At 42.9% G+C, this 23,357-nt stretch overlaps 1 protein-coding gene across 9 annotated transcripts in view; it reads left to right on the forward strand.

The window, feature by feature from the left end:
* Positions 1–23,175, forward strand: part of nSyb (neuronal Synaptobrevin) — a 40,168-nt gene extending 16,993 nt beyond the window's left edge. For 2 of the 9 annotated variants that reach the window (XM_075684668.1, XM_075684666.1), the window contains 4 exons: positions 53–131; positions 5,415–5,494; positions 7,569–7,620; positions 20,365–23,175. In XM_075684668.1, the coding sequence (XP_075540783.1) occupies positions 53–131; positions 5,415–5,494; positions 7,569–7,620; positions 20,365–20,405 (252 nt within the window). In that variant the 3' untranslated portion in view covers positions 20,406–23,175. Of the gene's footprint in view, positions 1–52; positions 132–5,414; positions 5,495–6,708; positions 6,761–7,568; positions 7,621–15,368; positions 17,282–18,774 lie in introns of those variants that run through there. The other 7 variants (XM_075684670.1, XM_075684667.1, XM_075684673.1 and 4 more) reach the window with 6 other exon arrangements.
* Positions 23,176–23,357: the final 182 nt, after the last annotated feature.

Consider the following 23,357-nt stretch of genomic DNA (forward strand, 5'->3'; position numbering starts at 1 on the left):
AACTTCTTCCTTGTGTGTCTCTTTCCCCACCCATGCCCGTTCCGGTATTTAGGTCGTGGATATCATGCGCACAAACGTGGAGAAAGTGTTGGAGAGAGATCAGAAGCTGTCGGAACTGGATGATCGTGCAGGTAACTTGTTGATGAAGGCTGCATTCTCGGCACCCCTTTCCACTTCCAACTTTGTGTTCCTCCTCTCTGCCCATTTCTGTGCTACTGCACCAGATGTCTTTTTTTCGTTCTAAAGCTGCTGTTCTCATAGTTTGTGTTCTTCGGTTAGTGGTGTAGGTTTCCCATAGCATCTCTTCTTGTCACTGCACGCATTTCGTTGTTGTGGTTTTGGTTCTATTTCGTCTGTGCTTGCCCTCCTGTCGCAGTTTGAAACATTTGTGTTGCTGTTTGGAACCTCACTTCAGTTTCTGTTGTGTTGCTGTTTGGAACCTTGCTTCAGTTTCTGTTAACTGCTTTAAGCACCTTAACACAATGCAAAAGGTGTCTGTTATGCTCAGCTTATATCTGGGTTCTTAAGCACGTTTCATAGGCCATACTGGCTAAGTGGTTTGGGAATGGCATATGCTTGGCACTACTAAGCTGTAGGTAGGTCGTGACATGTGGCTTACTTTTCTGCTAAGCTAATGGAAGGAAGTGAGCATGGTGTTCAAATTGATTCAGATATTGTATGCCTAAGATTAATGTCCTTGTTCCTTTGGGGGAAGGCAGTTGCAAACCTAAATGTGACCCACAGGTGTGACCTTGGCAAAGGCATATGGCATCAAAAACATCATTTTCTAAAATTTTATCAGCTTTAGCTATGTTATGAAAAAAAAAAGAAGAGCAGATTGAATGACATTGAATGACTTTAACACATTGGCAAACAGGGGTTAGAGGGAGGTAGCCAGAGCATGCTCAGGAAACTACTTCAGTGTATATCACGATGTATGTGACATCTTGAGACCGCACAGGAAGAACTGCCTTGAGGGACATTAGGCAGTACTTTGCATTCTTTTAATACATTCGGTGGCACATTGTCCCGTACTCTAGGCCTATTACTTTTCTCAGGGTAGTAATGCTTATCTGAGTAATGTTTATCATATTCATTTAAGCATGAGTCAACGAATTTCCTCCAGGTTGTAGTGGCAACCAGTTTGGGCAATTTATTTTCTGTATTTATTTACTTAAATTTCTTACAAGCTTCGTATGAGGCAAGTAAGGGTATTTCTATTAAGGGGTACAATTTCTTGTGAGCAAGCACTGTTTCAGTGACTGATTCTAACAAATGTCCAGCAGCTTCACAGTCTTTAGTTTTTGTTTATAAGCCTGCAACCACTACTGCAGCCACCCACATTAACTATATATTTTATAAGCTTTAACCACTAGTGCATTAGCTTTGCCTGATACTTTTAATTGGATAATACAAATATTAGTGTGGCGAGCGAAGTTGCAGCAAGCGGTTCTTGAGAAAACTTGTTTGCTGTTAGCTCCTGATACTTGACAAATTGTCCTTAACATGTCCTGAATGCTTGCCTTCAACCCACGCTTTTCTGTGATATAACGTCCTTTTTCTCTCTCTGTGTGTGTGTGTGTGTGTGTGTGTGTGTGTGTGTGTGCGTGTGCGCGCGCGCGCTCTAGATGTTTTTATTTGTACAACTTCTTTCTGTACAAGTGCTAGCTAATTGTTTTGTGAATCGCTTAAGGTGGATCCATGTGACTGGCTGCTTTGGGAGCTCTGAAGGCACAACTGTTCGCTTGTCAATTCGCAATGGGAGGGAAGGGGCTGAGGGGATGGGGCATTTTATTTACTGCCCATGGAGCTTCCTTGTCAGACATTGCAGGTTGGTTGGATAGAGCATTGTGACGTGTAGGCAACTGGTCAAAACAGTAGTTAGCGCCATAATGTGGATCCACCTTTTGCCTACCTTTGTTATGAGCTCTCAAGTTACTATACAAAAATGGCCATCGTGTGTTTGGCAGTACTACTGTCACACAGGCTTTCTAGAGCGTGCTCGATTCAGTTCAGATTGTATTCAATGCAAGTTCAGCACTGCTACACATAGCTTTCAAACAATCTTGACTTGCAATTTGTTCACAACCAGAAAAATTTCATTGAGGATTGAAATTGCAGGTGTGTGTAACGACAGTTCGAAACTTTGTTCAATTAAAATATAATTTTGAGTGCTTGTCTGGGTGCATTCAACATGAATAATTGTTAAACCGTTATCAGTTGGTAAGCACAACCCCCCTGTAAATTTTGCTTATAGGTGTAGTTCCATAGTACCAATGTTTATTTATTCTATTTTCACATACTGCAGCCCCTTGTGGGGCTATAGCAGGAGTGGATAATACAATACAAAAAAAAAATACAATAGGCAACAAAGAAAGTTGAGCGCAATGTTGAGGGAGCACAGACAAGAATTCGTTTTAATGGGAGAGAACGGTCAGTTCCTGGTAAAGAATTCCAAGTTTCAACTGTTTGAGAGAAAAAGCTATACTGAAAAGCATTAGTGCGTGCAAGAAAGGGTGTAATGTTAAGCGCACGATGTCTCCTACTAGAAGAGAAGTTTGCAAAGGTGATACATTCATTACTGGAGAGGTGACAAGATGAATGAATAATGCCGTGAAAAAATTTTAAAAGACCTAACTGGTCGCTGTTCGGCGAGAGATGTTAGGTTGAGTGAGGATATGACTGACGATGGTGAGAACTGGTGGTCATAACGTCGGTATATAAATCTAATGGCTTTCCTTTGGACAGCCTCAACTCTATTTCGTGCTGCTTGTAGGGATTCCAAACGATACTACCATACTCAAGTATAGGGCAAACAATAGTTTTATATAACAGTAATTTAGTGTCACGTGGAGAATTAGACAGCGTACGACATAACCAAGTTTTTGTAGAGCTTTAGTCATAATGGAATCAATTTGTTTGGACCAGGACAGGTTAGTCGTGAAAGTGAGACCAAGATATTTATATTCAGAAACCTGTTGAATTAAGTTATCATTAAATTCGTAGCTGAAAAAGAATGGGCTAGCTTTATTAGAGAAGGACATAACGACAGTCTATCGGAAGTTAATTTTAATTTGCCATGTTTAACACCATTTGGAAAATTTGACGAATGATTCAGTAAGGCAAACATGATCAAAGTGCGATGAAATGTCATACAATATGCAGTCGTCTGCATACATTCAGATTTTAGATGATATATTGTGTGGTACATCATTAATATATAGTAAGAAAAGAGGAGGACTGAGGACCGATCCTTGAGAGACGCCTGATGACACATCCACCACCGAGGAAATAAGAGTTAGAGCTTACGAATTGCGAGTGTCGAGACAAAAAACTCTCTATCCAGTTCACTAATTGAGGGTTGTTAAAGGGACACTAAAGGTTACCAGAAACTCAAGTTAAAGGGTTAGAGCAATGTTCTAGAACGTCTAAGGCGTCAATATAATCGCGAACAGAGCTTTAGTAACCGAGAAATTGAGGTAAATGCATGACACGATTTGAGACCCCCCAGCGACATTCCGGTACTAGCCCGATGACGAAAGGACTCCTCATAATTTGTGTTACTAATTCTCAACTACTCGTATTAAAAATATCATTTCATTCGATTATAAGACTGAAAAAAATGCTACTTGTCTACGTCTATTCGATTCTAAGAAAAAATAACATTTTGACGTTACCCTTCTAGATGGGTAACGTCAAATGGGTGTATGGGTGTTCGAAAGGTTTCGTTTTCGCTCGACTCTGCGCGCTCGACTCTGCGCCGCGCACGCTTTGGAGTTTCAGTAGTTTCGTTATCGCGTCGTGCTGTGAGGGTTCTGCTGGCTCGCGAAACTTTCATTTGGAACAAGCAGCGAGAATGCCACGTCCACGTGATGTCGTGGGAAGCCCTCGTTGCTTTCCCGCTCCGGAGAGCCGGTGTCGAGGCCGTCGTCGTAGTACGCAACGACGCTGGCAGTGCGAGCCCTCAGCAGCAGGTCGCGCTCGTCGGTGCTCAAATCGCTGAAGTTGAGCCCACCATCGCGAGCCAATCTGTCGGTGTCAGGGTCCATTGCGACGAGCGTCGAAGTTAGTGTCATAGAATGAAGTACCAGCTTATGGGCGTCTTGCGCTGTAGTTTGAGGTATAGTAGCGGCGCCTGGTGGCGGTGCGGGAAACGACATCTGGGTCGTGCCAGCTTGGGTCGTATTGAGCCCTGGCTGTGGCGAAGCACGTTTCTAGGCCGAGTTTTGCGTCGATTCGAACATTTTTATGTCCTGTTACGAGTGCGAGAAGGCTCGTCGCTTCTCATACACCACGCCGACCACGCTGCGAGCTTGCCGCAGCCTATAGTTTAACGAAAACGGACTCTCCGTGTGCAGTGGGACGTAATGTGGGACGTAATTCGTTTCTCCTTCCTAGAGGTACGCAGACGCTTCAGAACGCATTTTCTCTTAGAATAAGTCTCTCCTTGGCACGAAACAAGCGTTTCGAGGTTTCTGTGATGGTATTTCAACAGTCCACGTTGACCTAATAGTAACCTTTAGTGTCCCTTTAAGAATGGCATTTAGTTTGGACAGTAGTTTTAAGTGAAGTATGGTATCGAAAGCTTTGTAAAAATCTATGAATATCGCGTCAATTTGAAATCCCTTATTCAGGTTAGAAGCTATGTCGTGCGGGAACTCGGCAAGTTGTGTTGTGCTGAATCCATGCTGTACATTAGAGAGAATGTTATTTGATTCAAGAAATTCAATGCTTAATACCTGACTTATGTAACGGAAGCACCTTAGCCATCTTCCATGATGAAGATATTATGCCAGAAGTTAGTGATTTATTGAAGATAAGAGCACGGTATCGTGAAGTCCATAAGACCCTCTTATACTTAGTCATTTACTGAAAGTTTCATGAGCTGTGTTTACGAAGCCTCCCATGAAGTTACGCACGCCTCTCTCGTTGCTCTCTGCAATTGAAACTTGGACTGGTCACAATAAAAAACCCAGTTCACGCTGAAGCAGACAATAAACAAGGCTTGAAATAATCACCCGTTTCACGCTGAAGCAAACAAGGTTCCTTGCCATGATTACTGGCTCATTAGCTACTTATTACAACAGAAAAGACAAGATCCAAAATTATTGTCAGTACTCCTCTAAACCTATTGGCAGGTTGGTCAGTCAAAAGGTCTCTTGTCGACTCTGGACAAGAGGTGGTTTCGATGCTGTTCGAGCTTGAGCATGCCAAAGTTTCTAAAGCCGTTTCTAAAGCTTTGTTCAGCCACCCCAGCATGGTAGGTGCAGTGCATGTAGTGCAGTCCCAGTTTTAAAATCTGTTCTTGTGGTTGTGATTTTTATTCACTATGTGCACTTCCAATTTCAAATTGATTGAATGTTTCTAATTGGCGCCTCTTTTGTGTATGCTTGCTCCAATCATAATTCACACAGATGCCTTGCAACAAGGTGCTTCACAGTTTGAGCAGCAGGCTGGAAAGCTGAAGAGGAAGTTTTGGTGGAAAAACTGCAAGGTGGGTTAACAGTGCTTGTATCTTCTAGTGGACGTGCATGCAGGGGCAAATGATGCTTGGTCTGAATTTGCGCTGATAACTGCTGGATGCTTCTTAACTGTAGGATGAATGTACTAAACAGAAAACTCGGTGCTCTTCCACTCTGCGAAGGATGATCAGGGAAGCTGTGTATGTGGGTCCCCTAATGGCGAACTGCACATCCACAGTGAGCTGGCCGGCATTGCACTATCGCCGGTATTGGCCCACGTATGGGGAGTGCTTAAGGCTGTTTTACCTCCGCTGTGGGTCGGCCCCGCATTGCACTATCTTTGGGATCGGTCCACGTATGGGGAGTGCTTAATGCCTGCTTCACCGCTGTCGCGGGTCGGCCCCGCATTGCACTATCTTTGGGGTCGGTCCACGTATGGGGAGTGCTTAACGCCTGCTTCACCTCTGTCACGGGTCGGCCCCGCATTCATCTTTGGGATTGCACTATCTTTGGGATCGGTCCACGTATGGGGTGTGCTTAACGCCTGCTTCACCTCTGTCGCGGGTCGGTCCCGCATTGCACTGTTGGGATCGGTCCACGTGTGGGGAGTGCTTAACGCCTGCTTCACCTCTGTCGCGGGTCAGCCTGGCATTGCACTATCTTAGTTTTTTTTCTATACCCCGACATGATAGTGGAGAAAGTAGTGCTTATCAGCTTTGCTGTAAAATATCGACATGTGGCACAGATGTTGATGGCGATACTATGCATACTTACCACCTCTCCTAAATGTTTCGTAAAAGGCGATGAATTCATGCTCATTCTACGGTTTTACGAATGTTTATTCAAGTCTTGCGAAAAGTAAATTGGCAAAAAGGTTTCCCTTGTCTGCCTCCCTTGGAGGTAATCCGATTCTGAAAGGACACCAGAGGGTTACCTGCTTGGGGCATGTTTATTCAGACAAGTTTGTGAAGTGCTCAAAATCAGCAATAGTGAAGTGGCTGAAAAAGTCAGGGATCTAAAAAAAAAAAAAAAAAGAAAATCAATATGCTGTTTGTCAGTTTTTGCTTGTTTAAAGTTTTCTGGTGCTTCTGTGCTGCATCTAAAGGAAATTGGGATTGGCCCCGAGCTAAAGTGTCTGAAAAGAGCCTGAATTGCTCAATGGTTGTGCAGCGATAATATGCTGTCCATTTCTCTCTATTTCTTTTCTCTCATGCAACCTTACTTTGGATAACACACACATCTGCAGATGATCGCCATAATGGTGGGGATCGGAGTAGTAGTTGTAGTGATTATAATTGGTAAGTACAGTGTAAACTATTGCTCGATACTAGTTGGCGTGGGCCTCTCACGGCCATTTGCTTCGCCACACCTTCTGCATGCCATGTCTGAGAATTTTCTGCTTGCCCTGCCAGCCTGAAGTCGAGAGCCGTCATGCTTGGTCAGCTCCTAGGACGTGGGAGCAGCTGCACTTCATTTAAGGCCTACCAGATTTATGGAAAGTCGCACAGAACACCTAACTGCAGTTATTCCTAAATTTTTGGAGAGTACAAGGACTAGAGAAGGGAACACTTCTAAATTTGAAGGGTGCCGGCTTTCAACTATGTTGATTACCAATAGTTAGGCCATGGATATGCAAGCATAAAGGAAAAAGGGAAGAAAGTGATCAAACATGTTTAAGCTCACTGAGTGGAGTGTCAGTTTGCTGTTGAAATCCGTATTGCACAATTTTGCTCATTTTGCTAAAAAAATGAACAGCAAGATGTGTACAATCTTGCATGGCAGCACAACTTGTAAGATATTTGCTGTGTCAGCTTCAGCCTGGGAATTGCCAACCCACCTAAGCCTCAACACTTCTGCACAGTTATAACATTAACCATAACAGCTGCATATGCAACTGCTTTGATTTTCCTTCTATCTCAGCATAACTGGTAGGCTGCAACTGAGGTGTAGGGTAACTGAAGTTCAGGTACCCCTGCAATTGGTATATGAGGAGGGTGCCATTTGCATACAGTTCGTTTGTCTGGTGTGAGGTGCTTGCTTTAGGTGTGCTCTCCTACACTTTATGAAGCCAGGCCTTGTGTTCCTTATTCTTATTTTTGTTTACAGATGTGGGCCATCTTAATTGGTGTCATTGCAATCATAATAATTATCATTATTGGTAAGCCTGTGTTCCTTTTGGTTCTTTTCTCATTTTGTTGCCAAGATCTTACCTTTTATACATATATATCCAGGGTGTCCCAGTTAACTTGGACCAAGATTTCAAAAAAAAAAAAAAAAAAAACCCAAGAGCTCTAGAGAAACCGTACTGACTGCATAGTAGTGGCAGTTGTATGTACTTACGGCCAGCATATTTTCCATCACAAAGTATTAATTGGTTAATTGCTTTTAATTAGTGAACATTTTAATTATTGCTTGAATCACAAACATATTACTTACAACATTGTAGGGCACCTTAAATAACCTCAAAATCGAGCATTTATTTCATGCTAAAGTGGTCCTGGTTGTTTTTTTCTAAGAAAAAACGAAAGCCCGCAAAATACGCGAAATATGAAATAGATGCGCACTCGCGCGCCACTATTCAAGCGCCTACAAGCAACCATTGAAAGATATACGGCTGCATTCTCTTATTGCCACGTCGTACAAGGCTCCTCCACGCTTATCGATGCATCAGCGACGTGTTCTCTTGATGCTGCGACCATCATATAGCTTGAAGCCCTGTATCGAGCTGCCGCTGCTAGTAAAGCCGTGTGTCCGTGGCTATTCGCTTGGGAGCGCTTGAGTAGCGCCGCGCGAGCACGTATCTATTTCCTATTTTGGATGTGTCGCGCGCTTGTTTTTTCTCGGAAAAGCCAACGAGGCAAAGCTGAGCACTAAACAAATGCTTGATTCGAAGGTTATTTCTGGTGCCCTACAAATTTGTAATTGATATGTTTGTGATTAAGGCAATAATTAAGAAGTTCACTATTTCAAAGTAATTAATGCTCAGTGATGAAAAAAATACTGGCCGTAAGTACATGCGATTACGGCTACTATGCAGTCGGTACGATTTGTCTAGAGCGTTGAGGTATTCTTAAAATCTTGGTCCAAGTTAACTGGGACACCCTGTTTATATTATTATTATTATTATTATTATTATTATTATTATTATTATTATTATTATTATTATTATTTCTTGCCATGCTCTTTGTTTATTGTGCAGAAATGCTTTATTCTCCTAGGCCACTGTCATTATTATATTGTTTCATCATTTTTTTTCTGTTTTGCTCTGTGTTTGTGTACAGTTTTATCGGGGCTTCGAATAAAGAGCTAATGATACCAATATGCAGGTACTCATTTATAATAGAAAAGATCATTATTTAAGGAACAAACATGAAACTTGGTAAAATTAAGCTGCTAACCTCAGTCTTGTCAGTTATGAAAGTAGGCATGTTCTCTTAGCATCATAGTGTCCATTCTATTGTGCTAGAATTTAACTTGTGAGTGCGCTGACTTAACTGGCTACTTCGTGAAAGATCAGCTCTGCAGTATTGGCTATTCATGCAACTCCTATTTTGAGCTAAAGGCCACACAGGAAATCACCAAATCAAAAGTGCTAGAGCTGGCAGCATATATCAGTTTCCTGTGATATCAGATTGTCTGATTGATTAGCTGATAATTGTCAAAGAAAGAATGCATTGTATTCATAAATGAAGCTCTCCATGCTTGCCTTGTTTTTTTTTTAGAGTGGGGAAGGGACGGGGGGGGGGGGGGGGGGCGGAAGGTCAGGAGGACGTTTATTTGAGAAAAAGACCAAGTTGTGATGCCATTCAGTGCGGATAGCTGGCATGTTAGGATAAAAGAAATAGATGTGCTACTAGTCATGTTTTTCTACTAAACACTTTCAGAGAGAGATTGAGGCAAAATATAATTTCTAGTGTAGTACTAATTGGTTCTTGCTGGCTATGTGCTCTTAATTTTTAGTACTAATAATTTCAAGTACTTGGTTCGTTAAGGCACAGATCCCATGATACTTTCATATTCACACGTTTCAGCACCTATTGTGTTGTATAACAGAGGCCGCTGCCTGGGGGTTTGGGTTTAGTAAGCCGTGCTGTACGTTTCCTTCCAACATTCAACCAATGTGAAAGAGGTAGTCTGTGCAAAGTTTTGGTGCACAATATAATTCAGTGGCTTAAAATGTACTCAGAGTTCACTCCTAAGGCATGCTTTGTTGCCAAAGTGTGGCTTTTGGGCATGTAAGAGCCATGAATACTTGCCACATTGAGGTCTTTACATGTGCAGCATTTTTGGCTGGCAGGTCAACAAAATTTTCTGGCAGGGAAGCTGCCTGCACTGCAGGCAGATGTGTCAGTGTTTCTCATTTTGCATGCCTTTTTGTGTCGTGTTATGTGTACTTTCCCGTATGCATGCTGCATCCGACTATTGACTGGCTTGATATGGATTTTGCTGGCGCTGTTACTTTACACTGCGAGGTTACCATTTTGGTTGCAGTGTATGTGTAGCAGATGCTCTGCAACTTGCCCTTTTTCTTCACTACGACTATGCTAAAGCTTTTTTTATCACTTCGAAGAAAACATGTCCGCAATGTCTGATGCATACATTGTAAACAGAACTTTCTATAGCAAAAACAGTCCCTAAACAGCACTGTCCACAATTAGGTGAGCATAGGAGTCTTGACCTTATCGTTGACCAATGCACATGTACTGTTTTTATTTTATCCAGCAATTTCCTGCCACATTCTCTCGCGACTTCTGAGATTTGACATTTATACTCATCCCCTTAATTTAGCAAACATTTAGCCTGCAAATACGCGTCACGTGTTGGAGCAAGAACTAGTGAAAAAGGTGCTCACTATCAAAAGAATACTGAAATAAAGAGAGCAGCTACAAGTTGCTGATGCCGTTGTTTCACATGGGTTTCATTTCGCATATAGAAACTATTTGAGCGGGCTTACTAGTTGTGGAAAGATTTGTCCTTTACAAGGGCCTCTTGAAAGCTTGGAACATCACACATGTATCACGCTGATCAGAAGCTCCAAGGCCGCTATAATATAGCAGAACCGCTATGTCAAGAAACTTCTGGGATTTGAGAGATGTTCATAGGCTGGAGTTAAGGGTACCATTTGGAAGCCTTGTTTCATTTAGGATGTGTGCCTGCCCTGATAGGTCAGAAGACGTGTTCTATTTCTGAGTGCACCCACTGTTTTAATCAATCAGTCAAGTTTATTAATAATAAATATTTACCTACACCTGGCAAAACAGACACAGAATGGAGATCTCAAGGTCATACCAGTGGGAGGGACCTCCTGTATGACCTCCTGCATGACAAGAACACTCCTCTCAGTGGGCCAATTTAGTTTCACTTTGAGCTACTAACAGCAAGGTTCACTTGCTCAGAGCAAGTGCACCTTAGTGTCATTCACAGGCTGTCACACAAAAAAGTGACACAGAAAGCAAGCATCACTGTAGAACATATTACCAAGCAAGTGCGTTTGTCGCACTCATTGCTGAATCACATTGTGTAGCCATGATAGCAGTGCTTCACAAAAACTACCCAATGCAGTTCTGCACCAATTTTGAAACATTTTTTGTGATTTCAAAAGTCACACAGCTGCTGCCATGCCATTTGTCTTGGAAACCGCCTTTCTTCCTCTTCCAACGAAAGCCGTCTAGTTCTTTAGGCACCAACACTTTGCCACTATCAGAAAATTCCCAACATACAGTGTGTTGCCCAGGTGGGAAATGCAGCACTGTCTTGTCTTGGCTCATGGCTATCAATCCTGTTAATTTTGTTAAACAAATATTGCCCAAAGTAACAAGTATGTAGTGTGCCAACTGATTTACCTGCCAACACTGCCATCAACTCCAAATGGCACTTTCCTGTGTAACATGATCGCAGCACTTGCTGCGATCAGGGAAGGGAAGCTGCACTTGCTCAAAGTGTCGTCAATTTTGCCCTTGGGACTAGAGTATTATTACACGTCCCGGCGTCCAACATTGTCAGGGTGGCATGCGAGCTTTTGCCAGAGATTGCACATCAGACGCACAATGGAATGAGAATGTTGTCATGGCAGGCATACTCCATCATATAGTGGTGTCTCGTAATGCATACTTGAATGTTGAGACATGGCAAAGGAAGTTCGAAAGCTTTTGGCATCGTTTAGCATCTCTTGAATCATACTGATTCTAAGCATTTGTTTGCATCCTGCACAAGTGTCTCCTCTAGCAAACCCAGAACCTCTGCGCTAGAAATAATTTTTCAAAATGTAGCGCCATGGGCTCCTTCAATTGCCTGTGCTAGTTTCCTGCAAGAATGCATTTTGCACCCGTAGTGCAGATCTTTTGCTTTGTGAAACTTTTGTGGGAGCAAAATGTTGCATTCTGGCGAAGGTCCAGTAGTTGAGCATGGTAGATACAGAATCCATATTTTCCTTCTTAATGTTTATTTGACTGCACAGAACTTAGCCTCAGTAGTGTGCTTCTGTCTTCTTGCCCCCTCCCCTTTTTCACAATGCACGTCTTCTTTTTCTCCCATTTCACCATCTCTACATTGCTGAAGTATTGGTTTCTTTGTACATATGTATGGTTATCCACATTTAAGGACTCGTCAATTTCAGCATTTATCTGAACAGCATATCTGTTCATGAAATGCTAATGTGCATTCCAAATTTAAGTTGCAAATGAGGGCTTGGATACCGGTGACAGGTTCACTCATTAGTGGATGACTGAGTACAAGCATAAATGAATGATTGGTAATTTAGTCTCGTACGGTATTGATAGCATTCTCAAAATTAAGTGCCCAGAATTTGTCAACTCTGATGCATCACCAGTTTTTTATTTGTTGAATGAAGCAAAACAGAGCTTGACATGAGCTTAGTCAATCTAAGGTCTGCTTGTTAATTCTTGATAAACATACACCTCAGCCTGTGGTTTTGTGTGCCGTTTGCCAGTACATATCTGCTTGCTTGCCTCATGTGTGATGGGTAAATGAATGCAATGAAAACAGCGTCACAAAAAACTAGTTGGCAAAAAAGACCTGCGTTGTAGACGATGAAACACGCCTGTTCTGGCTAAAGCACATTCTGTACAGTGATGGCTTAGTGGAACTCTGCAATGGTGCTCTGTACATTAATACGGTCAAAACTAATTGGCAGCCCTTCACTGTGGCACCTCTTCTAAGACCACTGTGAAGCCTTTGGGTTTTGCTGCAGTTAGCATGCATTTTGAACTGATCACATTAAAAGGTGATTTAATTATTTGCCAGGCTCTCGGCAAATTACGACTTTGCACCATAATTATAGATAACAGCTGCAAAAAAAGGTTAAGAACTTGAGAGAAAGGATGTTCAAGTCAGTACTGCTTTAAAAAGGAGCAGTTAGATGAAATCAAGGGGTAGAAGTGTGGAGCAGATAATCAGTGATCCTTTAGTACTAGCTCAGAGGGAAATACCGTCCAGGTTTTCAAGGTATTAGCTGTTTATTCAGATAAAAAAAAAAATTCACACATGTGGGATCAAGTCAAATGGCCAAGTAGAAACAGGCATTCTGTAGCTGCTATAGGTCGTGTCAAGTTGTGGGGTATTACTGGTGGCTTCCTTACATGGCTGAAATTGGATAGATATTGTGATTATGGGACGTAGCAAAGTAGATCTTACATTCAGTAACCCCAAAGAATAAGCTTGACTTAGCTACAAGTGTACAGTACTAGTGATGTAGCATACTGTTTTGACATTAGTGATACAAACTCTTATAGCACTTCATAACGAACGCATGATGATTTCTCCTTCATTGCACAAGCAGGGCTAGCAGAAACACTACCTACGAGAACTGTGATGTGCATCAAGCTTAAGTTTGCAGCTGATTGGGGCACATTAACATATTTCCTGACAGGCTGCCATGTTTAGAGGAGTTGACATAGCCTTTGTTAAAAAAAAGAAATGGCGCGGCACACACAACTACCATATCTAGCCAGCCACCGTTTGCATTTGCCCTGCTTGGCAGCTCTGGAGAGAGATGCAAACTCCCTTCCTGACCTCTTGGAAAATTTATAGTGGAAGGAGTTCTGCAGACACAACATAAAGCAACCAGAACTTGGCGCCCCCTGTGCTCATAGTGGCTACGTTTTATTAAACAAAAGCCATACACATTGCTTCCTTGCTGCATTGGCATCGTCAGTTTCTATTGTTACACGCACTGCGTTTAAATTGTCAATTGCTTGACCTCTTCCATGCCATGCTGTTGTCCAGAATTCTGACCAAGAATGGCCAATCTTTTTACTGCAGAATCATTTTCGAAAAACATTTTGAGCAATATTTTAAGGTATCATTCATATGAAATCTTACCTATTTATTGCTAAAGTGAAATGTTAACAATGCAGTATACAAAGTGACAAAAAATGAAGTGTAATCGATGAGAATACTAAAATTGTAAGGAAATGAAAGATATCCACGAGCTGAGCTCATTTTTGGCCGTTTTTACCAGAAACGCATGTACAAACACAGATCATCCATGGCACGTAAGGGATCAGGTCTCTTGGCGCATGTGCCGCCCTTTCGGTGCCTTCTGTGCTACAGTGCAAACTTCAAACTGCTTGGAAGGCAGTAGTAGAGATGTAGCATGTCTATATGAACTCGGAGATAGCGCACATTTTATCAGTCTTGGAGATCCAACCACCTTTTGCCACACATTTGGTTAGTGTGTGCCAATCTCGGAGGCCATGCTGTGTCAGCTTTTCTCTCTGTCTGTCGTGGCAGGTGTGGTGAAGTTTGCCTGCAAGGTGTGGAAGGCAACGGAAAGGGCTAGTGCTTTTTTACAGGTTCTGGGCAGAATTTTAAAACTAGTCGTCAATGTTTTAGCATAGCATTACTTTCCTATCATTACCGGCTGCCACGACTGCATGCACAAAGTTGGTGGACTACTTGCCATTAACAGTGATTGGCAATAGGATTGGCGAGTGACCGCCAATAACAGTGATTGCTTAACCCCACAAAGCGCAATGTATCATTTTCTGATACTGGAAAATTCTAATTTTAATGCAGGAAGCTTAATGCAGAGTTCACAGTAACATTTTTGATACACTGGAGTGAATTTTCAGTTGTAAATGCTTCATAAACAGTAATTTTGGATAATCATTGCAATAATAAATTGTAGCTGAAATAACATCTGCTTTTTTGTTATGAATGTGCTCTCCGTGGCCAGATATAAAGGTGAATAAGTTCTAATTTTTCTTGATGTGGAATGTGGGTTTGTGGAGTTAACAAGGTGGCACCACTCAGGCTACGCACTCAGGCTGCGCAGAAGGAATTCGCATAGCTTTGTCATTTTTGTGGTCAGCCGTTTTTTTTGACATTGTTAGGTATAGAATAAACACCACTGAGCCACTAAGGCGTTTTGGTTTCTACCTGCCAGGTGGCGTGTGTGTATATATATATATATATATATATATATATATATATATATATATATATATATATATATATATATATATATATATATATATATTAGCATATATTTTTAATAATTTGGCTCCCCTTGGCTAGAGGTGTGCCAAATTTTTTCTTAGCTTTGCCGGTATCATACACACTGTCCGCTACACTCCAGACATGCAGTCATAGCTGCTGGTACTATCAAGAATGGTAAGCTGGTGATGCTATGCAAAAACATTTAGTAGCAGTTGCTGGATGGGCACTTGCAGGCATTTAGCTTACCGTGACAGTTGCAACCATCTTATCTCTCTTCACTTGTGTTTCTATTGTGTGCCGCCTTTCCCCATGCCTTCATTTTCACATAACTGTCCTTGTGCCTTTCTCTCTTCCCCCCCGTCCCTTTACCTTCTCACGCTCGCCTTCACTTCCACATCTCTCACAATGCTGTCGACCCTCTGTCGTGTTGTGGCCGTGCGCACACAGCATGGTTCATGACATAAGAAGTGGTTTCGGCCCGGGGGAGCACCCGAGAATTCCGAAGAATGCTGTTCGCCTCTTCTTCCTTTTTTTCTCCCTGCCGGTTCTTCTTCCTCTACGTGGTGTGCTGCTGCACCACCTCTTGAGGACCATTCTTTTCTGCTCTTGTAACTTTCTTCTCTCTCTCTCGCCTGGATACTTTGGACCACTTTCTCAAGTTTTGAATTTGTTGGCACCCTCAGAGCCTGCCCTGTCCTTTGCAACAGTACTACACGCTGTGTTCATCACAAGGACTACTCGGATCTAAAAATGCCGTTAACTGCTATTATCATGCTGTGGATATGTATTTGTCATTATTACTATGTGCACCCACTTCTCACACAAGCCCTGATTTATGCCCACTACGACGGCTGCACAGTGGCAATCGACAGCATATTTTTTCTCCCATCTGTTCCGGGCTTTGCTGTTAGTGTATTTTATTTTTTTGCTGCATTTACAGTTTTGAACTTCTGTCTTTCATCTACATCCTCATTTGCTAGATTTACCCAACAGCTACCATCATTTTTTTGTCTTCTGTAACTACCATGGTAGTTTTTCAAACTTTGCCATACATATTGAGTTTAAAGGACGTATGGTTGATAGAAATGGTGACGTGATCGTCTAGTAACATTTAATTTTCCCGAGCAGTATCGAGTGGAATGGCTAGCTGCACATTTATGGATGCATACGTTTATCTGCTTGATGGTGCTGCTAGATTGCAAAGCAGTGTTTGTCATACAAACGAGTCTTACTTGACCTGGGCAGAGAAGCAACCATGTTTATATTGTTTTCTTTTTCTCTTGCAAATAAGAGTTCTTAGCTCGTCAGCATTTTTCCCTTGTGTAAGAGGGGTCTTCATGATATTCGGGTTTGAAGGCATTCACTTTGAGGAGAAATTTACCTATACATATGTCTCAAGACAGCTGAGTGGTGTGTAGGTTGTGCTTGAGGTAGAACAGAGTGCATATTTGTTACCATGAAACATGGTACACAATTGTTTTATTTTTTATTTGCTTAATGGTAAGGTGGCCTATAGCATTATTTAAGAGCACAGGACAGTCTTAGTTCTGACACGTCATGCAGTGGTCACACTTTGACACGAGCAACTTCTTTATTTCAATGGTGTCTAGGCAAGGTTCTCAGCAAATGACTGTTGACAATGGAATGCAGTGATGTACCCATAACTGCAGTTGTTTGGCTGTGTGCAGTCTGTGGTCATGTGTGTTTGTGTATGTGCGTGTGTGCTTACAGCTTGGTGTGCAAACCTTCTGCGTGTGTTTGGCCTGAATGTAATTGTGCCTGTGGCTGCTGCTTCTTTTGCTGCTGGTGTTGTCAGGCTGTGTTTGTTAACCACGTGACAGAGAGCACTGTGGTTGCTTCTGTCAAGTCACAACGATGTTTTCTCGTGCAAATCACATTAACACGGATGTGCATAGTAGTCTCGGTGTACCACACTGTCAGAGTTGCTTTGTGCCGTTCCTCCTGCAAAATACAGTACAGATGCCACAACTGCTCAGTACCAGCACGCAAGCGTGCAGTTTTTGATAGCTGCCACACCACAATAACCTCCAAAATTGTGGGTGAGCTCGAGCACATGCACTGCGAAAAGCTGGGCATGGCTGATCAGCTGCACACACTTGGGTGTTACTAACCTCTGCCAACTGGTTAACAGCTCGGCAGTTGCACTCCTGAGTGTTGGATAGTGTCAGTTGTGAGCTTTATTACTTGCCTGTACAGTCTTGTAAGAAGTTTCGAAGCCACTCTGGGAGTGACGAGGTCGGTTTTAGGATTCCTGTAACACTCCTGGAACCTCATGAGAATGAGCAGCACTGTCTTTCACTATGTCTGGGACTTTGCTACAATAAAACCTTGACAACGGACCCAGTTGTTTCACTTAACAGTCGGAAATTGTGTGGCTCTGAAACTTCCTTCAAGTTGCATTTCAGTGCAGGTAGTACTGTGTTCAACAGTGGATGCACTGGTGTCAAACAGCCTGCCTCTGTTGGCCTTTAATCAGTGTGCACAGGTTAGGTGCATTGCTTTGCCATACCATGCATACCTGCTGTGCCTGTCACCCCGAGACCTCCTGGCCGTGCACATAAAACTTTCCGCTGGTAGTATTATAGTATTATTACAGGACAAGACCCATCTTACGAAGGCATTTGTGAAATGTCATGTTTGAAGCCTTAACTTTCATCTAAGCACCACTAAGTTTCTTTGCTCGGTAACGTGCATTATACTGCTTCGAGCATCTGGGCTCTTTAGGCCTTGCTATCCTATTGTGTTGGCTGTAGCTGTTTATTTCCCGTTGCATGTTGCAGATGCTCTCTAGCTCAAACTTTGTTTTTATCATGACAGCTTTAGCAGGTAGTTTCCTTTCATTGTAGGGGTTCTTTTGGTACTGACATTATACTCGCAAGCAGCTTTCTGTGACAATCAAGGGAATGCTACGGAAGCAAAGTGAACACTTGATGGCCTGCCCCCAAAAATGGTCCTGCAGTCTCAGTTGCATGTGTTTGAACTGGGGAACAGAAAACATAGGCTGCAGTGCTTATGGTAATTTGAGACATAAAATACACTGCTCTGTGCACTATCTGAATGTTGTTTTTCTGGTCTGTTTTCCTTTTTTTTTTTTTTTTTTTGGCAAATGCAAAAATATTGCAAGGAGTAAGCTACGTTGACTCAGTATTTGCTTCGAGAAGCTGAAGCAGAAAGCGGCAACTACTCCAGGCTAGCTTGTGCAACAACACATGCCTTTGTGGCTTTTGTTCTCTGTTGCCACAGAAAGTTGCCTGCAAATATCTCAGCTCTGCAAACTTTCTTGGTTGGTGCCACTGAGCTGAAAAATCAAAACTTCTAATGCAGTTGGTTGCTAAAAGCAATGCTGACAGTACGAAACCCAGTTGGAAAGGATATTTGCATAGCTGTGGAACTGAAAAATTAGCTGTACACAAGCATGGAATTCCATAATTATTTTGTAGCGTTACTGCATGGACTTTTCTTTCCTCTCCAGTCTATGAACCTGTTGTCAGTGCGTTTCAACTTGTTCTAATGCTAGCTTTAAATTCAATAACCCTGAAATTTATGGTTCTCAGTACTTTTAACACATTGCAGCATCCTTGTGCATGGACTAGATTAGTTGTAGCAAGTTCAGCAGTAAATCTGCATACTTTAGTGCATGCAATTCATTCATAAACTCTAGTGGCATGCCTTGAGAATGGTGGTTGAAATGCATTTTAAGTTGTAGTTGGGTTACTTTGTCTTGGTTTGAACATTTCTGGTACAACGCTGTTTTCTTTTCCCTTCCTTTTTCCCCTGACTTATTTTCTTTCCCACTCTCCCTTCCCCAACCCCGAAAAAAAAAAAAACTTAGTTTGGGCATCGACAGGCTAAGAGGGTGAAAGCGAGCGCAAGAGAAGAATGAAGTCGAAAAAGGAGGAAGAGGCACACCGCACAAAAGCCGAGAGAAAGAAAAATGTTTCGCCCGATTATTTTGTGCCGCACTCCACCACACAAGACTGCGTCAGTCACCAAGTGGGGTTGTCCCACACGCTTAGCATCGCAGCGTCGCCGAATCGCTCTGAGACAAAACTATTTTTCCTCAGTGCGACGTGTCGTGGCACTCATCGCTCTGTGTTGTATTGTTCACCATTGTTATCTTTCTTGTACTTTCGTGGCGTTTTTTTTTTGGCTGGTATTTTTTTGATGCTAGCTGTGTTATGCTCCTTGCAGTTGCTTTAGGTTGAACGCTGATGTGAAGACTCTGCTCATGGCTATTTGAAGGAGCTTGATTATCCTTGTGCAAGTGCTTCCTGGGTTGATGTGTGGTATGTTCTGGAAGGCTGGCATTGAGTTCCCCCTAATGTACTTGATATCCTGAACAAATTGATATTTGTGCTTGGCATTAAATTGAGTTATTGTGGCCTTGCACATCTGTGGTTATGTAGTAGGTGACACTGTATCAAGCTTTGGGCTGCTTTCCAGGAAAATCATGCTCGAGTTCTGCAATGTAACATACGTATGGCATGAGCATCTCCAAAGGGCATATTGTATGGACCACAGAGTTCTGAAGGCATCTTGTACTTCCGTATGGAGTCGCCGTGATTTCAAAGAGCGGCCTCTGCTGCACTGGACCATATAAGACAGGCAGTTGTGCATTCTCATTAGCCACTAACCTTTTATAAGATGTGGTTGCTTATGATATGGAATTTCATGGGCGTTCTCAGAATAGGTGCTCTGTGATTGGCATCTGGACTTGGAGTGGCAAATGTTTAGGGTTCAATTGTTTCATGACCAGAAACGCAATTTCAAGTCTTGGAGCATGTAACTTAGGGGCCTTACTAGACCGACCCATAAGGTCTTGGATTTGCAGCACTTGTGTTACCTTTGCTTTGCCTTTGCAGAGAGCATCTTTCTTGGATGAGTGTCTCATTAACACAACAGCTGCAGTTTGCTGTACATGTCCACATTAGTGTTCGGGGTATTTGTTTATTGGGCCAGTAAATTGTGCAGTTTTTGGGAGGATGTAAACTAATTTTGGCCCCTCTTCTGCCAAGATAACAGCAGTCACTGGACCGGTTGACTGTGTTGTGGGCGACAGGTTGAGACTTGTACGAAAAGGTTCTATGGAAAGCTGTCATATCTGTAAGGCAGTCTTTCCGAGTCCAGGTGTCACTTGCAGTTTGCCAAAGCCATGTCTCTGATACGTTTGTGCAAGTTGTGGAGTGCAGCCTTTGTTTCATTGCTACTATGACGAGAACATATCTACAAACACAGGCTGTTATAAGGCCAAGACCGTGTGACCTCTTGAGAGCTTGTGCAGTCACTCGCTATTACTTAGCGTCACCTTGCAGTGTGATGTCTGTTGTTGAGCAAAGGGGCACTTAGGTTCTTGTTTTCTTGTTGTTCATGTTTATGTTGTTGCTTTCCCTTTTTTTCTTTGATGTTCTTGTTTCTGTTGCAGTTTATGCATCCACCTCAACCTCGTCGACAAAGACCAAGTGAATGTCCCTCCTCTCGCCTTGGGTCTTGAGGCTTCAGTGCATGATTTTTTTTTTTCTTTTTATACCCTAACATTGCCAGCGCGAGAGCAGTGCAGCTGATAGCTCTTTCCTTTTTTTTTCTTTTTAGGCTGTCACTTTGCTGTCAGCAATTCCAGGAATCACAGAAGACTCCTTTTGTGACTTACCTGCTTTCAGCATTTCTTTTTTAACCTCTGTCACTGCTTGTCTTGTAATTAAAAGGGATGACTGCAGTGCTGTTCTTTGTTAATGCTATCTATATAGGTACCGTCATTGTAAATGCGCGATAATGAAATTGAGCTCTCGTACTGCTACTGTTGTTTCAATGCTTACTGTGAATTTGGTGTACATTATAGTTGATGCGGGAATCGAAATTGAGTTCTCTCTTGCTTGTGACAAAATATGTGCGTACGTATGTGTGCCGCATGTGAGCAAGTGCATGCAGTTGTGTGCGTGTGTGTGAGCCACTGGATGATTAAGCACCTTTACTCTTCAGCTAAGTTGTATTTATTCAAAATACTGCCAGCGTTGTAACATTGTGACCTCTCCTTCATGCGTATTGCATGTACATAAATAACTTAGCTACAAGTGTCACTAGGAGAGGAGGAGGAGGAGCAGCAGCAGCAGCAGCGTTCACACCATCTCGGTGAAGCATGGCCTCTGAGAGTAACAGCGGACTGCCCAGTCTTGGGGATCATTACTGAAGTTCATAGGGTCCAGCGCAGGCACCCATCCCTGCGGCGCTCCGTCGCACTGAGCGAAAAATTAGTTGCAAGGCAGCGCATTGTACGCTTAGCTGTGCTTTGTGCAGTTGCATTCCCGATTCTGTGGGACGCAACCGTCATAGTATGGCGTGAATGCGGCTTCAGCGAAAATAATGTCTATTGCTTGCGAGGCTTAACACGTACAGGTAGCTTGTTTCCAGTGAGAGCACCAGTGTGTGCAGTATAATGCGCTTGTCTAGTGAATTCGATAAGAATCAGAACCTGCTAGTGGATTGTGCCTGTCGGTGCTGCTCGAAATATGTGCATGGCTGGGGCGGGCGCACCGCACTGTTGTGGTGTATTGCTAAACGCTTCACGATTAGTCTGCACGAACGACTAGGGACAAAATTGGTGCAGGACGAGGCCCGACTTCACAAAATATTTGGCTGACACTAAGCTGAATACCTAAATACTGACTCCTGTACTCTGAATTTATGCCTTAGGTGACTGTGCTGGTGCTCTCGGTGGCGCGAACATGCTTTTGAACGGCATTCCATGTTTCTGATGTCGCTTCTTTGTCCTCCCAATGGCTTTGGTGGCACGGAAAGGTAAAATTAGCGAGTATGATCGTACGAGCCTCTGTCAGATACAGTGAGGTTATAGGACAATGTTCGAAAAGAGAATGAACTAGTGTGCACTAGTGGTGTCTGTAGAGTGGTCGGCTTCGCGAAAGCATCCAGTGTAGACAGTCGTAAGGCCCAGTTACCCGTAGTTCAAGGTTTGGCAGAGCAGCCGCTTGTTTTCCACATGCAGACGCAAACAGCACTGCGTATGTGGCATTTGTAATCCACAGAATTGTTGAATACCAATGTTTTGGCTGGAAGTTACGTTGCTCCTTGTGGCGAGCTTTATTAGCACGGTCGTCGCGCTAGCACGTGAACTCTCACTCCCATCTAAAGTTAGCATGCCTACCTCGGCGACGAGCGACTAACGATTCCAAGTTTTACTTCAATTCTTTAAATACGGTGTTAACATTGGGTGTGCAAATGTGTCGCAACGTTGATCGATATGTTTTGTGGGCACGTCATTTCTCCAACGCCTTGCAGAAGGTTGTTTTCGGGTCTCTCACAGGAAAATATCCTGCGCATGGCGTTGCAAAAAAGGAAGCGCCGTAAAGAACGCTACGATTGTCATGGGACAGAATTGCACACTAGAGAGTAACCTATTTTAGCGTGTACTCCGCAGTGGTTGTAGAACTTGCTGGTCGGCATGGCTTTTGGTAATAGGTGCACGTACTTGAGAACTGAACTGTGCATCCTGTTGATGCGAGAGTAGCTTCCCCTGCACCCTCTGTTTTTCTTTCGATAACTGGATAATAAGTTGAGCTCGTTTGTGTCAGTCGTGGGTAATGTGTTGTTTCTTTGTTTCTAAAGAAGCGCATTTTTGCCTGACAAGGAGCTTAAAAATGAGGCATGTTTAGGGGTAAAATTGTGCTCCCTGAACCATAGTTCGCCTCCTCCCACTTTGCTCGAGTCCGCAGATTATCCAGACTTTGGTGTGCATGTGTTTGTGTCTGTGCATATCTCGTTTCTCTCTCTCCGCTTGTCACTTTGGAGTCTTCTCCAGCACGATTTAAAAAAAATGCTGACAGCCGCTGTATAGCTGCGTATACTAACTGCAATTACAAAAGAAAAAAAGAAACTTCATGTAAATGTGTATAAACATAGAGGCATATATGCAGCGTGCGCCTGCATGTGTGCGCGTGCGTGTGCGTGTGTATACGCGTATCTCACTGTCTTTGAGGTCAGATTATGAGGGTTTCCTGAAACCGCGTGCGGTTGGTTGGTGTGGACGTTCGTTTTTCACACTTTTGTGAAACAGTGTTGTACTGCTCTGTTACAAGTCCCTTTCATTTTGTGTGAGCTTCTGTTTTTCTTTTCCTGACGAATGTGAGAGTTGATGCATGGTGTTACGATGACGTTGATTATTTAAGATATTGCGAAGATAGTCTTGGGAGAGAATAATAAAAGCACTAGCCTTTGAATCATTTCTCAGGCGTTTGCGTGAGTCATTTCGGTCCTTGGTTCTAGGTCCTTACCAAGTTCTCGTAATGAGTTCGCGATAAATTCACACTACACGTCGTCTTGTGCACTGCAGTGAAGCAAGATCCATGTGCAAGTACAGCAACAAGCTGTATATTCCAGTGAGGGCTATTCGTGGCAGCAGCAATT

This window comes from Dermacentor variabilis, chromosome 3, assembly GCF_050947875.1.
Source record: "Dermacentor variabilis isolate Ectoservices chromosome 3, ASM5094787v1, whole genome shotgun sequence".
NCBI classification, from domain to species: Eukaryota; Metazoa; Arthropoda; class Arachnida; order Ixodida; family Ixodidae; genus Dermacentor; species Dermacentor variabilis.